Source organism: Arachis duranensis, chromosome 9 (assembly GCF_000817695.3).
Source record: "Arachis duranensis cultivar V14167 chromosome 9, aradu.V14167.gnm2.J7QH, whole genome shotgun sequence".
Lineage (NCBI taxonomy): Eukaryota > Viridiplantae > Streptophyta > Magnoliopsida > Fabales > Fabaceae > Arachis > Arachis duranensis.
Window position 1 is genome coordinate 49,402,610 of NC_029780.3, and position 13,213 is coordinate 49,415,822.

Sequence of the window (13,213 nt, forward strand, 5' to 3'; positions counted from 1 at the left end):
CATCTCTGATTTAGACTCTTTCTATCTCGCCTTCAGGTTGCGGACGAAGTTCATCCCAACCTTGAACTCCCCCAAGTTCGATGGTGTGGATTTCATCTCCTTTGCCTCTGAGGTTCAGACTTTCGTTGTAACAGCGGTGCACTATTTTCTGGTCTCCTTTTATCGTAGCGATCCCTTCTGTAGTTGGGAACTTCATGCATAGATGTGGAGTCGAGACTACTGCGGCGAGCTGATTTAGCGTTGTTCGTCCTATCAGGGCATTATAGGTCGAACTCACGTCAACCACGATGTAGTCTATGCTGAGCGTCCTTGACTGGTTTCCTTTTCCGAAGGTTGTGTGTAGTCAGATGTATCCAAGTGGTTGGATTGGAGTGTCTCTTAGTCTGAATAAGCTATTCGGATATGCTATGAGCTTTTTTTCCTCCAGGCGGAGTTTGTCGAAGGCAGTTTTCAAGAACATGTCAGCCGAGCTTCCTTGCTCCACCAGTGTGCGGTGGAGATTAACGTTGGCCAATATGATAGTGATGACCATGGGATTGTCATGTCTCGAGATGACACTAGCTGCGTCCTCTTTAGTGAAAGTAATAGTAGGGAGGTCGGGTGCTCCTTCTCCTCCCTCGATGTGATAGACTTCTTTGAGGTGTCTTTTGCGAGGTGGTCGTTCAGTTCGTCCGACCTTTTTGTCTCTTCTTCTCTTTTTGGGCTCATCTATCTTACTGGCTAGGTACCGATCTAATCTCCCATCTCTTACCAATTTTTCTATGACATTCTTCAATTCGAAGCACTCGTTAGTGGGATGTCCATAAATTCGGTGGTATTCGCAGTATTTTATCCGATTTCTGCCTCCTTTTTTGCTTTTATGCGGGCGAGGTGGTGGGATCTTTTCAGTGTGGCATACTTCTTGGTATATTTCAACAAGAGACACCCGGAGAGGGGTGTAGTTGTGGTATTTTTTAATCTTCTCTCCATGCTAATCTTCTTTTTTCTTGGACTCTTTATTCGGCTTGGGGCATGCTTAGTTTTGTCCTTCTGGATGGAGAATCTGGCAAGAAACTTACTGGCCAAGTCATCAAAGCTTGTGATGGAGAATTTGGCTTTCATAATCTCTTTGGTGAATGGGTCTTGATCTTTGTGGGGTTGTCTCCATGACTGGGTTGGGTAGTCTTGGCTTTTAGATCGGCTTCAAGCTTTAAGAGTTTGTCCTCTGAATCTTTACACTGCCTAGTTTCCCTTCGGAGGACCTTCTCGGCTTCTCGTTGGTGCTCAGCCTCCTTTTCGAGTTGTTTGAGACAATCTTGTTGAGCTTTAAGTGCCTCCATAATTTTGTGTGTTTGGTGGACTCTTATCTTTGTTTGGTTGAGGAGTATCCTTTGGTGTAGTGTCCACGTTCTTATGTAGCGTCTGGTTTTCTATATTAGAGTCATGGTCGTTGTCAAGGTTGTCCGCCATGATGATGGGATGACTTCCAGGTTCCCCGACAATGGCGCCAATGTTCCGAGGGTTACCTGAAACTATAGGTCGATCTCGGACGAGATCTTCTGTACTGGTCAGAGCTATTATGTCCGACTTGATGATGGTAACCGGAGCCGCCGTGTCTGACTTGTTGGACTTGGTGGTGGTGCTAATCCTTCATCACCAGAGGGTGGTGGTACCTGCAAGGGACATCAATGCTTAAGTTAACAAGGGTATTAAGCAGGTTTTTAGTAGAATCAGAGTATGAGTTATACCTGGGTGCTCCAGTGTATTTATAATTGTGTAGAGTGACCTTTCTGGAGATAAGATAGTTATCTTATCTTATCTTTGAATGAAGTCGTCTTTATCTTTTAGGGGAATCGCCCTTATCTTTCTAAGCTTGGACTGCTTTTGGATTTTTGGTCGTGTTCCTCTGTTTAGGCCTTCTTGGGCCTCTATAGAGGTTTGGCTAACCTCTTGGAGAAGAGGTCGGATAGTCCTGGTCTGAACAGGTCGGTCGACTTGTCTCTAGTCAGCCCGAGTCGTGCAGCTCGACCCAGGGTATGAACACCACCATTGTGCAGATTTGTGCTTCCCAAGGATCCATTTCCAAAAACATGTGACATGCTATTCACCCTTGTAATTAACTGTACAGCATAGGCCTGTCACTTCTCTCAATCTTCTTCTCTTCATACTTATCCACCCTAACAAAACAACAAAATTTAAGTTCAAAGAGGTGGCGGTGGGCAAGTGAATATTAATGACTATATGAAGGAAATTGAAAAGTTTGGCTATGTGTTCCTTATATATGAATAACTAACCGTGACACCTGTAAGTACACATAGTTTTGGTGGACACCAAACTTGTTTCACATCAAATAATTCATATGAGATTTTTAATTGTTGTCACTGTTAGTTTATTCATCTCAAGGATTATTTTATTTTCTATTTTAACAAAATAAATTCACAAAATGATGCAAGACAAGGTTTATCTCTTCATGAACTTGAGTTTTAGAGGAAAAGTGACTTTCTTGAAACTCATAGGACATGTAGAACACCAAACTTAATGTTTGGCTATATACTTCAATAAAATAAATGAGTATATATCCTAAGATGGTTATATGATCATCATGCTTGGAAAGCCATTTTAGAGTGTCTTTAGGCACACCAAACTTAGGGATCAGACATGTGCTTTAAAATGATGTATGCGGCCATCAAACCTTCCCATCAAAACTCAAGTTCATGCTAGAAGAACCATTAATTATTGATATTAAAATAGGAGCAAGAGTATTAAATCATGGGCTGCCTCTCATGGAGCGCTCTTTTAATGTCACTAGCTTGACATTGGTTCTCTGTTATGGTGGTTGATGATCATAGTGCCTCAGTCTATCCCCTCTCACTGTGAGCTTTCTTCCTGTATTTTGATGAACAATTTCTGCATGCTCTAATGAGAGTATTCTATTGACAGTGTAGTAATCATCAGACTGTAAGGATGTCTCCAACTGTTGGTATATCAACTTCACTCTGTCTCCCTCTAAGAACCCTTTAGTTGGGATTTTCTTGTTTTTCCACCCTTTTGGAGACTTTTCCTACTCTTCTTCCTTTTCGTTTGGCCTTTCTTTCTTGGTAGCTGGCTCCACGTCAGGGGCCTTCTTCTTAGTGATCAATCTTGTGACCTCTTTTTGTAGTCCCTTCTCAGCCTTCTTTTCCTCATTACCCTTTTGTATTTCTTCAATGTCCTTTTTCTGCTCCTAGGGTGAGTTGGTGAATGATTCCTTGGGCATTTTCTTCCAATTTAAGTCTTCCTCCTTAATTCTCATGCAATCTTTGTTTCCAGCAGGATGTTTCAACTCCTTAAAGACATTTAGAATGATCTGCTCATCATGTGCCCTTAAAGTCATTTCTCCTTTCTCCACATCAATGATGGCTCTCATTGTGGTTAGGAAAGGTATTTGATAAACCCCATTTTTAGGGTTTATCTTGTATGAATTTTGAGGGTTTTATCAATGGTCTTTCACACTTATTCATATAAAAATGCATGATTTTGTGTTCCTTCCCCAATTGTGCTTTATGGATGAAAACATGCTTCTTTTACATTGAATTTGGTATATCTTAATCCTCCTCTATTACCATTCGATGTTGTGATCCATGTATTAAGTGATTCCAGAGCTTATAGGGCAAGGATGGCTTAGAAGAGAGGGAGGAAGCATGCATAAAGGGAAGGAGCATGGAAAAATGAAGCCTTGGAGTGTAAGCAGCGACGTGTACGTGTCGATGCCGCACGTGACTTTGAAAGAGAAAATGTGACCAGTGATTTCAGGGCAGTTACAGACCCTGTTTAGAGCAAAATTCTGGCGGGAAAAGCATAAGAAGACCAAGGATTGAAGGATCCACATGCCATACACATTCATTCCCACATTTTTAGATATTTTCTTAGTTAGTTACATTTTGTAGAAAGAGAAACTCTCACCTCTCTCTAGGATTTTTCTCTCTACATTCCAATTTCTCTTGGATTCCTTTGGTGAAATCAATTGCTAATTTACTTTTACTTTAATTCAAGTTGTAGATCTACTCTCCTATTCTCAATTAGTGTTCTTTTTTATTCATTCACTTTGGATCTTAGATTTGTGACTTTGTTACTTTGATTTTTGATCAATGAAGGGAAGAATTTCATTCAATTGTTTGATTTTTGATGCTTGCTTGAGTTAGATAGCTTGAATTCAATTCCTTTTCTTAATTTCATAATGTCTCTTACTATTGCACACCAATTGTTTGAGGAAACGACAACCCTAGCTATGGAGTAGATTCCTCTTACTTGGCTTAGGGGTTGAGTTGTTAGAAACACTTGAATAGTTAATATCAAATGTTGACTATCAATTGAGAATTGCTAATTAACTTGTAGGCCACTAGAGCTAGACTTCCTTAGGACTTGTGACTCAAGTTGATTACTTTCACTTGACTTTTCTCCATGATTAGAGGTCAATTAAGTGAAGCAATGATTGATTGTTGTCACAATTGATGAAAGCTATAATGATGGAACTTCCAATGCTCACCCTTAGCCAAGGCTTTTATCTTGATTGATTGTTGTTCATTGTTGATAGCTTAAATTCTTACACCGAACTCTCAAAAACCACAAAAGACTTCCTAATCAATGACATGCATTCTAAGGCAATTCCTAGGGAGGACGACTCGGGACTAATACTCTCGGTTATAGATTTTAGAATTGTTTGATGTGAAATTTGCATGTCAATTAGACTATACTCACGGTTGGATTTATTACTAATTTCTATACCGGCATAAAAATTCTCTCATTAGTCTTCCCAATATAATAGAATCACTCCCCTCTTCATCCAAATCTAGGATCCCAAAATTTTTTGGAAATATGAAATTTTCTACCTTAACAAGGAGAGTCTCTACTACTCCATTGGGTCTGATAAGTGACTTATCGGCTAGTTGCAAAGACATTCTTGTAGGCTTCACTTCTTCTATGGCAAGCTTTTTCATTAGTGAGAGAGGCATCAAATTCATGCTGGCACCTAGATCACAGAGAGCTTTTTCCAAAGTCTTATTGCCTGTGGTGCATGATATGATGAAACTCCCAAGATCTTTGAGTTTTGGTGGGAGACCTTTTTGAATTACTGCACTACACTCTTGTGTCAGAATCACTGTCTCCTTTTCATTCCAACTTCTCTTCTTATTAATGAGTTCTTTAGGAAATTTTGCATATAAAGGCATTTGCTCCAATGCTTCAGCAAGTGGGAGATTGATTTCCAGCTTCTTGAAGACCTCTAAGAACTTAAGAAATTGTTGATCTTTGAGCTCCTTTTTTAGCCTCTGAGGGTATAGCAGAGGAGGAGTGTGAGGTTTAGCCACTTCCTTCTCCAATTGTGGTTGCTTTTCCATGACTTGCTTCCCTTTCTTTGAGACTTGAGGCTCTTCTTCCTTCTTGGAATTCTCATGGTCATGCTTCTCTATTTACTTCTTGCCGTCAACTTTGTCATTCTCCAATGTCCTTCCACTTCTAAGTTGAATTTCCTTGCATTCTTCCTTGGAATTCAAAATGGTATCACTTAGGAAAGTATTGGTTGGTCTCGCAGCTTGATTTTTGGACATTTGTCCAATTTGCCTCTCTAAATTCCTCATTGAAGCCTCATGATTCTTGTTGGTTGCTTCTTGATTCTTTATCATTTTCTCAATCAATATCTCCAAGTTGGAGATTCTTTGGGATTCTTGGGGTGGCAGTCGTTGAGTGTGGGATGTAGATGGTAGATGATAGTTGTTGTGGTTAGCGGAGGGGTTATTTGGTGGATAGTAAGTGGATGAGGGTTCGTTATTTTGTGGTTTTCTGTATGGATTTTGGTTAGTAGCTTGATGGTTTTGATGGTTTATGTTGCGAGAGTTGTTTTGGTTTGAATTTCATTGTCATGAGTTTTGGTTCTCTTTCCACCTCAAATTGGGGTGGTTCCTCCAAGAGGGGCTGTAAGTGTCTCCATGAAATTCATTTTGTCCAACACCTTGGTTGTGCACATACTGGACTTGTTCAAATTGCTGCTCTTCATAGCTCTTTTCATGTTGTCCCCACACAGATGATGGTTGACTTGTTGTGCTTACTGCTGCTAGTTGAAGGCCATCTATCCTCTTTGCCATCATCTCCATTTGCTGAATTTGTTGGTGCATCGCCTTATTTTGTGCCAAGATGGTGTCCACACCTTCAAGTTCAAATACACCTTTCTTTGGAGCTAGTTGGTGTTGCCTTTGATGAGCATAGAAATACTGATCATTGGTCACAGTATCTATGAGATTTTGGACCTCTTCAGCTGTCTTCATTAGTTGTAGTGAACCTCCAGTAGAGTAGTCCAATGTTTCTTGAGCTTTGAGAGTCAAACCCTCATAGAAATTCATCAATCTATCCCATTCACTAAACATTTTAGGGGGAAATTTTTTTATCAAAGCTTTGTACCTCTTCCAGGCTTCATAAAGTGATTCTCCAACCATTTGGGTGAAGGTCCGCACTTCTATTTTTAATCTAATAATCCTTTGGGGTGGGTAGAACTTAGCCAAGAATTTGCTTACTAGATCATCCCAATTATTGATGCTTTCCTTGGGAAACGTTTCTAGCCATTGAGTTGCCTTGTCCCTTAAAGAGAATGGAAATAGTAGCAGCTTGTAAATATCCGGGTTCCCACTATTTGTCTTCACTGTCTCACATACCCACAGGAAGACAGATAAGTGTTGGTTCAGGTCTTCAAGAAGACTCCCTCCATAGGAACAGTTATTTTGCACTAAGGTAATGAGTTGAGGCTTCAACTCAAAATTATTTGCATGGACATTTGGGGTGAGAATAATACTCCCACAATTCCTTGGATTGGGAAAAATGAAAGATGTTAAAACTCTCCTCTGAGGCTGGCCATTGTTGTTAGCCACATCCTCTGGTGGATTAGGGAGGTTACCCTCTATTTCTTAGTCTTCTTCTTATGATTCTTCTTCTCCAATCACTCAATTCCCTCTTGCTTCTCTTCTCAATCTCAAGGAGGTTCTCTTTGGTTCAGAATCAAAAGAGGTGGATTCACCTCTTCTCCCTCCTGGCATACAACACAAACAAACCAAAAACACAAAAGCAGGGCACTCAGTTGCTGGAGTGAGGTTATGGTTAGTAGAAACAAAATCACAAATAGTTAGTGTGCTTAGTAAAAATAAAGAAAAATGCTTAATCTAGATTATCACCTTACTTAATCAGTGTTAATCTAAATCAATCCCCGGCAACGGCACCAAAAACTTGATGGGTAAAAAATTAGATTTCCACACAAACTAGCCGGCAAGTGTACTGGGTCGCATCAAGTAATAATAACTCACAAAAATGAGGTCGATCCCACAGAAATTGATGGATTAAGCAACTTTAGTATGGTGATGAATTTAGTCAAGCTAGCAAGTAGTGCTTTGAATAATTTGTGATTAACAGAAGGTAAATTTGTAGGAAATTAAAATTGCAGAATGTAGAGAGATTGAAAAGTAAATGGCAAGAAGCTAAATTAACTAAAACTTAAAGTGCAAGAAATTAAAAGGACTGAATCTTGAATCGCAAGAAAAGTAAATAACTGAATCTTAAAGGGTAGAAAATTTAAATTGCAGAAACTTAAATGATAAGGAAGCTTAAATTTACATGAATTATAAAGGGGAATTGGGTGTTTGGGACACAAACAGAAATAAACAATGTAAAATGCAGTAAAATCAGAGAGATCTAAGTTGAAAAAATTCAAAGAAAATGATACATCCGGGATTGGAGATATTGCAATCCTTCATGAATCAATTTGGTCTCAACTCCTTTCTCAATCATGTTGATAGATCTATGGCAGACTGAAAGTGATTGGATCCCAATTCTTTGGTGACCCAATCTCTCTAATCATAATCAACCTGCTAATTCTTTGATCTAGTGACCATGAGAAGAGGTTAAGTGCATATCTCTCATCTATGAGCCACACTACTTCTCAGGATCTCAATTCCTCCCGAATGGTGTTGATCCAGAGAGTAGTGATGGATAGAGCTTCAATCTAAATGAAGGTGATTCCCCTTTCGAGGCTCACACCCACATTGTCTGAATTAGACCCTCTTCCGGAGTGAATCACAATCAAAACAGAAGTTACCCAAAAGCTACCAAATTGAATTGAGAAGAAGAAGAATTTCATTGATTCATGGAAATTACGATAGGGCTCCTCTCCCTAATGAAATTGGGGTTTAGTTCACCATTTCTCTAGCACAAAATAGAAAAGAAAAATTGCAGAAGATGAAGAACAGAAAAGAAAAATTAAACTCAGATTTACTTGCTAACACAAGGAAAACCTCCAAAGAAGAACTAAAAAGAAGAAGTATAAATGGGGTGTAAAGGAAATTCCCTCATGAAATCAAATTTTCTTCTATTTATACACTTTCTAATTTAGCTATCCAAGTACTTGGAGTGAGCTTTTTGGCCTTTGATGAAGTGGGTCAGAACAGGTACTTCCATGCAGCATCAAGCGAACGTAGCATTCTCAAAGAGAACAAAGCGTTCATTCACCGGCGCGTCCGCGTCCTATGTGCGTGCGCATCCCTTGCATTGTTGCACCATCGACGCGTAAGTGTAACACATGCGTACGCGTCGATACTATTTTCAGTCTCATCCATGCTTGCGCGTAATCTGCATGCGTGCGCGTCCCTTGGCAGCATTCATTAACTGAACGCTATGTTCGCGACAAGAACGCTCCTCACGCATGCGCGTGGATGGTAAAATTTCACTTATGTGCTCTAGCATCATGTACGCGTTTGCGCCAACCACCACTATCATCACATTAACACGTGTGTGTCATGCACGTGTGCACATCGGTGACCAAATTCAATTTCCAATTCTGAAAGTATCGCAGGAGCTCATTCAAAGTGAACGTAGCGTTCATTGCTGGTGAACGATGATCCTCCTTCCATGCGTGCACACCATGCATGCGTACGCGTGGATCTCCAATAGTGTCATCCTGTGCGTAAGCGCCTTGTACGCGTGTGTGATGAGCAGATAATTTATACGCTTTTTGGCATTATTTTTAGGTAGTTTTTAGTAGAATCTAGCTACTTTTAGGGATGTTTTTATTAGTTTTTATGAAAAAATCACATTTCTGGACTTTACTAAGAGTTTGTGTCTTTTTCTGTGATTTCAAGTATTTTCTGGCTGAAATTGAGGGACCTGAGCAAAAATCTGATTCAGGCTAAAAAAGGACCACTGATGATGTTGGATTCTGACCTCCCTGCACTCGAAATGGATTTTCTGGAGCTACAGAAATTCAAATGGCGCGCTCTTAATTGCGTTGGAAAGTAGACATCCAGGGCTTTCTAGCAATATATAATGGTCTATACTTTATTCGAGTTTAGATGATGCAAACTGGCGTTCAACGCCGGTTCCATGCTGCATTCTGGAGTAAAACACTAGAAACATGTCACAAACAGAGTTATACGCCAAAAACACGTTACAACTTGGCGTTTAACCCCAGGAGAAGCCTCTGCACGTGTAAAGCTCAAGTTCAGCCCAAGCACACACCAAAGTGGGTCCCGGAAGTGGATTTCTGCACTTAAACTTATTTCTGTAAACCCTAGTAGCTAGTTTAGTATAAATAGAACTTTTTACTATTGTACTAGGCGTCTGATCTTTGGACGAGCTTTTGGAACATCTTTGATTTTTGTTAGTCCTTAGACATTGGGGTCTGGCCTCACGGCCATGCCTAGACCATCACTTATGTATTTTCAACGGTGGAGTTTCTACACACCAAAGATTAAGGTATGGAGCTTTGCTGTTCCTCAAGTATTAATGCAATTACTATTATTCTTCTATTCAATTCAGCTTAGTCTTATTCTAAGATATTCGCTGCACTTCAACATGATGAATGTGATGATCCGTGACACTCATCATCATTCTCACCAATGAACGCGTTCCTGACAACCACTTCTGTTCTACCTTAGATTGAGCGCGTATCACTTAGATTCCTTAATCAGAATCTTCGTGGCATAAGCTAGAATTATTGGCGGCCATTCCTAAGATCCGAAAAGTCTAAACCTTGTCTGTGGTATTCTGAGTAGGATCTGAGATGGGATGACTGTGACGAGCTTCAAACTCGCGAGCGTTGGGCGTAGTGACAGACGCAAAAGGATCAATGGATCCTCTTCCGACATGATCGAGAACCAACAGATGATTAGCCGTGCTGTGATAGAGCATTTGGACCATTTTCACTGAGAGGATGGGAAGTAGCCATTGACAACGGTGACTCCCTACATACAGCTTGCCATAGAAAGGAGTAAGAATGGTTGGATGAAAGCAGTAGGAAAGCAGAGATTCAGAAGGAACACAGCATCTCCATACACTTATCTGAAATTCCCACCAATGATTTACATAAGTATCTCTATCTCTATTTTATGCTTTATTTATCTTTATTTTCGAAAACCATCATAACCATTTGAATCCGCCTAACTGAGATTTACAAGATGACCATAGCTTGCTTCATACCAACAATCTCCGTGGGATTGACCCTTACTCACGTAAGGTTTATTACCTGGACGACCCAGTGCACTTGCTGGTTAGTTGTGCGAAGTTGTGACAAAGTGTGATTCACGTTTGAGAGCTCCAAGTCTTTGGCGCCATTGTTGATGATCACAATTTCGTGCACCAGTGCGCGTTACTTGTGAACGTAGCTTTCTCTTGCATTTCTTCCTTCTTTGTTTGTTCCTCTCATTTTTTCACCTGTCATCAATCAAACATGCCATCAAAGTCTCACCGAAATCATGAGGTTTTATGTCATTCATAATAATTAACAAAATTGTGCATAAATATCATGATTTTGTATAAAATCAACAATGTTTGATTGAGTTAAGATAAATATGAAATTCCACTCCAATCACTTACTTATTGTGCAAGAAAATGCATAAAACCTAATAGAAACAAGTAAAAAATGCTAGTAAAACTAGTATAAGATGACTTGTCATCAGAGACGTACATCATTTAGCATATTTTCAAGTTTTACATTGTATTTCCTTTCAGTATGAGTTTTTAAACCTCCTAGGTTGAAAGGAGGAGCCCTGCTAAGTCCTATGAATTAATAAAAGTATTACTATTTCTCTTCGATCCGTGTGTAATTAATTCTAAGATGTATATTCGTACTTCAACATGGTGAATAGGATGATCAGTGACAATCATCTCTGTTCATCATACTAAGACGAACGTGCTTGATAAACACCCGTGTCTACTTGGGTTCGTGTGAATACTTTAGTGGAAAGCACTAACCGCCAGCTTAAATCATACATCTCTCAGACGGCTAATCCATGAATTCGTTGGGGACTTCTCGAGACACCAGTTTAGCCAATTTACGAGGAGATTATGGTCTCTGTGGTAGAGGCTAGAACCCAATAATGCAGTATTCTCTGATCTGGAATATCCGACCTTGGCGTTTTGAGTAGGATCATTAAGGAGAGTGGACTGTACAAGCTTCACCGTCAAGCAGAGATGGATCCACACTAACCCTGGGGTTCAGATTTGGAGGAGCATTCATGACCTCTCAATAAAGGCGTTGATCACATACAGCCTGCCATAGAAGAGATCACTCACAAGCAAATAAGACAGTGATACCAGAGTTAATTCAGAAAGACAAAGCAACTCCAATCCTTTACCTTATTCCTATTACTGATTTTAATTTACAATATATTCCTATTATTAATTTCCTTTTTTCTTTATTTACATGCCAACTTAGTTTAAATCTCACAAATATTTATCTATCAACTCTTGATTCTGCTTGACTAAGACCTGCAGGATAACTATAGCTTGCTTCAAACCAACAATCCTCGTGGGATCGACCTTGACTCGCTCAGGTATTATTTGGACGACCCAGTGCACTTGCTGGTACAGTTGTACGAAGGTGTGGGGATTCGTGCACCAACGGGCACAAACCAGAGAGTTTGAATTCAAGGATGCGTACGCACAAAAGAATTTTTTTCATGAGTCTGTATGCACAACTAGGTGCGCAGGCACGCACTAGAGGGATGAATCTTTGGGATGTGCACGCTCAATAGTGTGTGTATGCATGAGTCATGGAAGATTTAAACATTGTGCACACGCACCATAGTGTGCATACGCACAAACTAGAGGGCTTAGAAAATGATGTGCGTACGGACAGTAGTGTGCCTATGCATAGGACCCTATTTTGAAAGCATATAGGACTCTTAAGTCACCAAACATGATATTTCATATGGTTTTTCAACCTCCAAGACCAATTCTAACATATATATACTAAATTAACACTATAAATCTACCAAACTAAGCTAACTAAGAAAAGCAAGAATCGTAAAAAATGCTAAAGAGATAAGGGAGTTAGAAAGATGTTACCATGGTGGGGTATCTCCCACCTAACACTTTTCTTTAACGTCCTTAAGTTGGACGGGTGATGAGACTCTTGTCAAGGCGGCTTATACTTCAATTCCTCCTTGAATTCTCACCAACGCTTGGACTTCCAATGGTCTCCGGGATCCCAACTTATGCGCATCTAGCTTTCAAAAAATACCAAACAAGTAGTAAGACTCCAAAATTGTTGATTGTTGAAGTGTATTTCTGGGGTCCCAAATTTTATTCATCCATCCAATATCTTGGTGAGAATGATGGTCTCCTTTGATTGCCCAAGGCATTAATTGCTTGTGAAAGTTTCAAATCCTAGCCTTGCTTCCATTGCATGGATCTTTACACCATCTTTGAACTTCCAAGTTTGAGTTGCTACCTTTTATGAAGCCTGGGCCTCCTTGCCAACCAACATTCATTGCTCCACCATTTAATATCCAAAGAAGAATTATAAGTTGGTAATTCATCTCTAAGAGAGAATATTGATATAGGCCGGTGAAGTACAGGGAAGAGATTTTTACCTACTCCATTTGCACTCAGAACGGTGTCACTCTCTTGGATTCTTGCACGATGAATTCCACCTCTTGGTTACTGACTTCTTCCACATATACTTCCTTCCTCAAGTTGTGTCTTGGAGGTTGTGCACATTCCTCCTCAACACTGCTTTCATACCCAACAGAAGAAGGTTCAACAAGCTCAACAGGGTCATTAGGTGGTGTGCAAAAGTCTTCAATGATGGGGTCCCTTTCTTGCTCAACTCCCCCAAAAACCTTAACCGCACCTTTCAATTCAATGCCCTTATCCTCCACTTGTAGCAACTCATGCCTCAATTCTTCTCCTTTAGCTTAAGGTTCTAAACTCTCTCCCACCC

General features: G+C 40.0%; 1 protein-coding gene across 1 annotated transcript; it reads right to left on the bottom strand.

The window, feature by feature from the left end:
* Nucleotides 1-1,556: 1,556 nt before the first annotated feature.
* LOC107465521 (uncharacterized) lies at nt 1,557-5,354 on the bottom strand. Its single transcript, XM_016084500.1, has 2 exons — nt 4,848-5,354; nt 1,557-1,652 (listed from the first exon to the last, which is right to left on the bottom strand). Exons 1-2 carry the CDS (start codon nt 5,352-5,354, stop codon nt 1,557-1,559), a joined length of 603 nt encoding a protein of 200 aa, XP_015939986.1.
* Nucleotides 5,355-13,213: the final 7,859 nt, after the last annotated feature.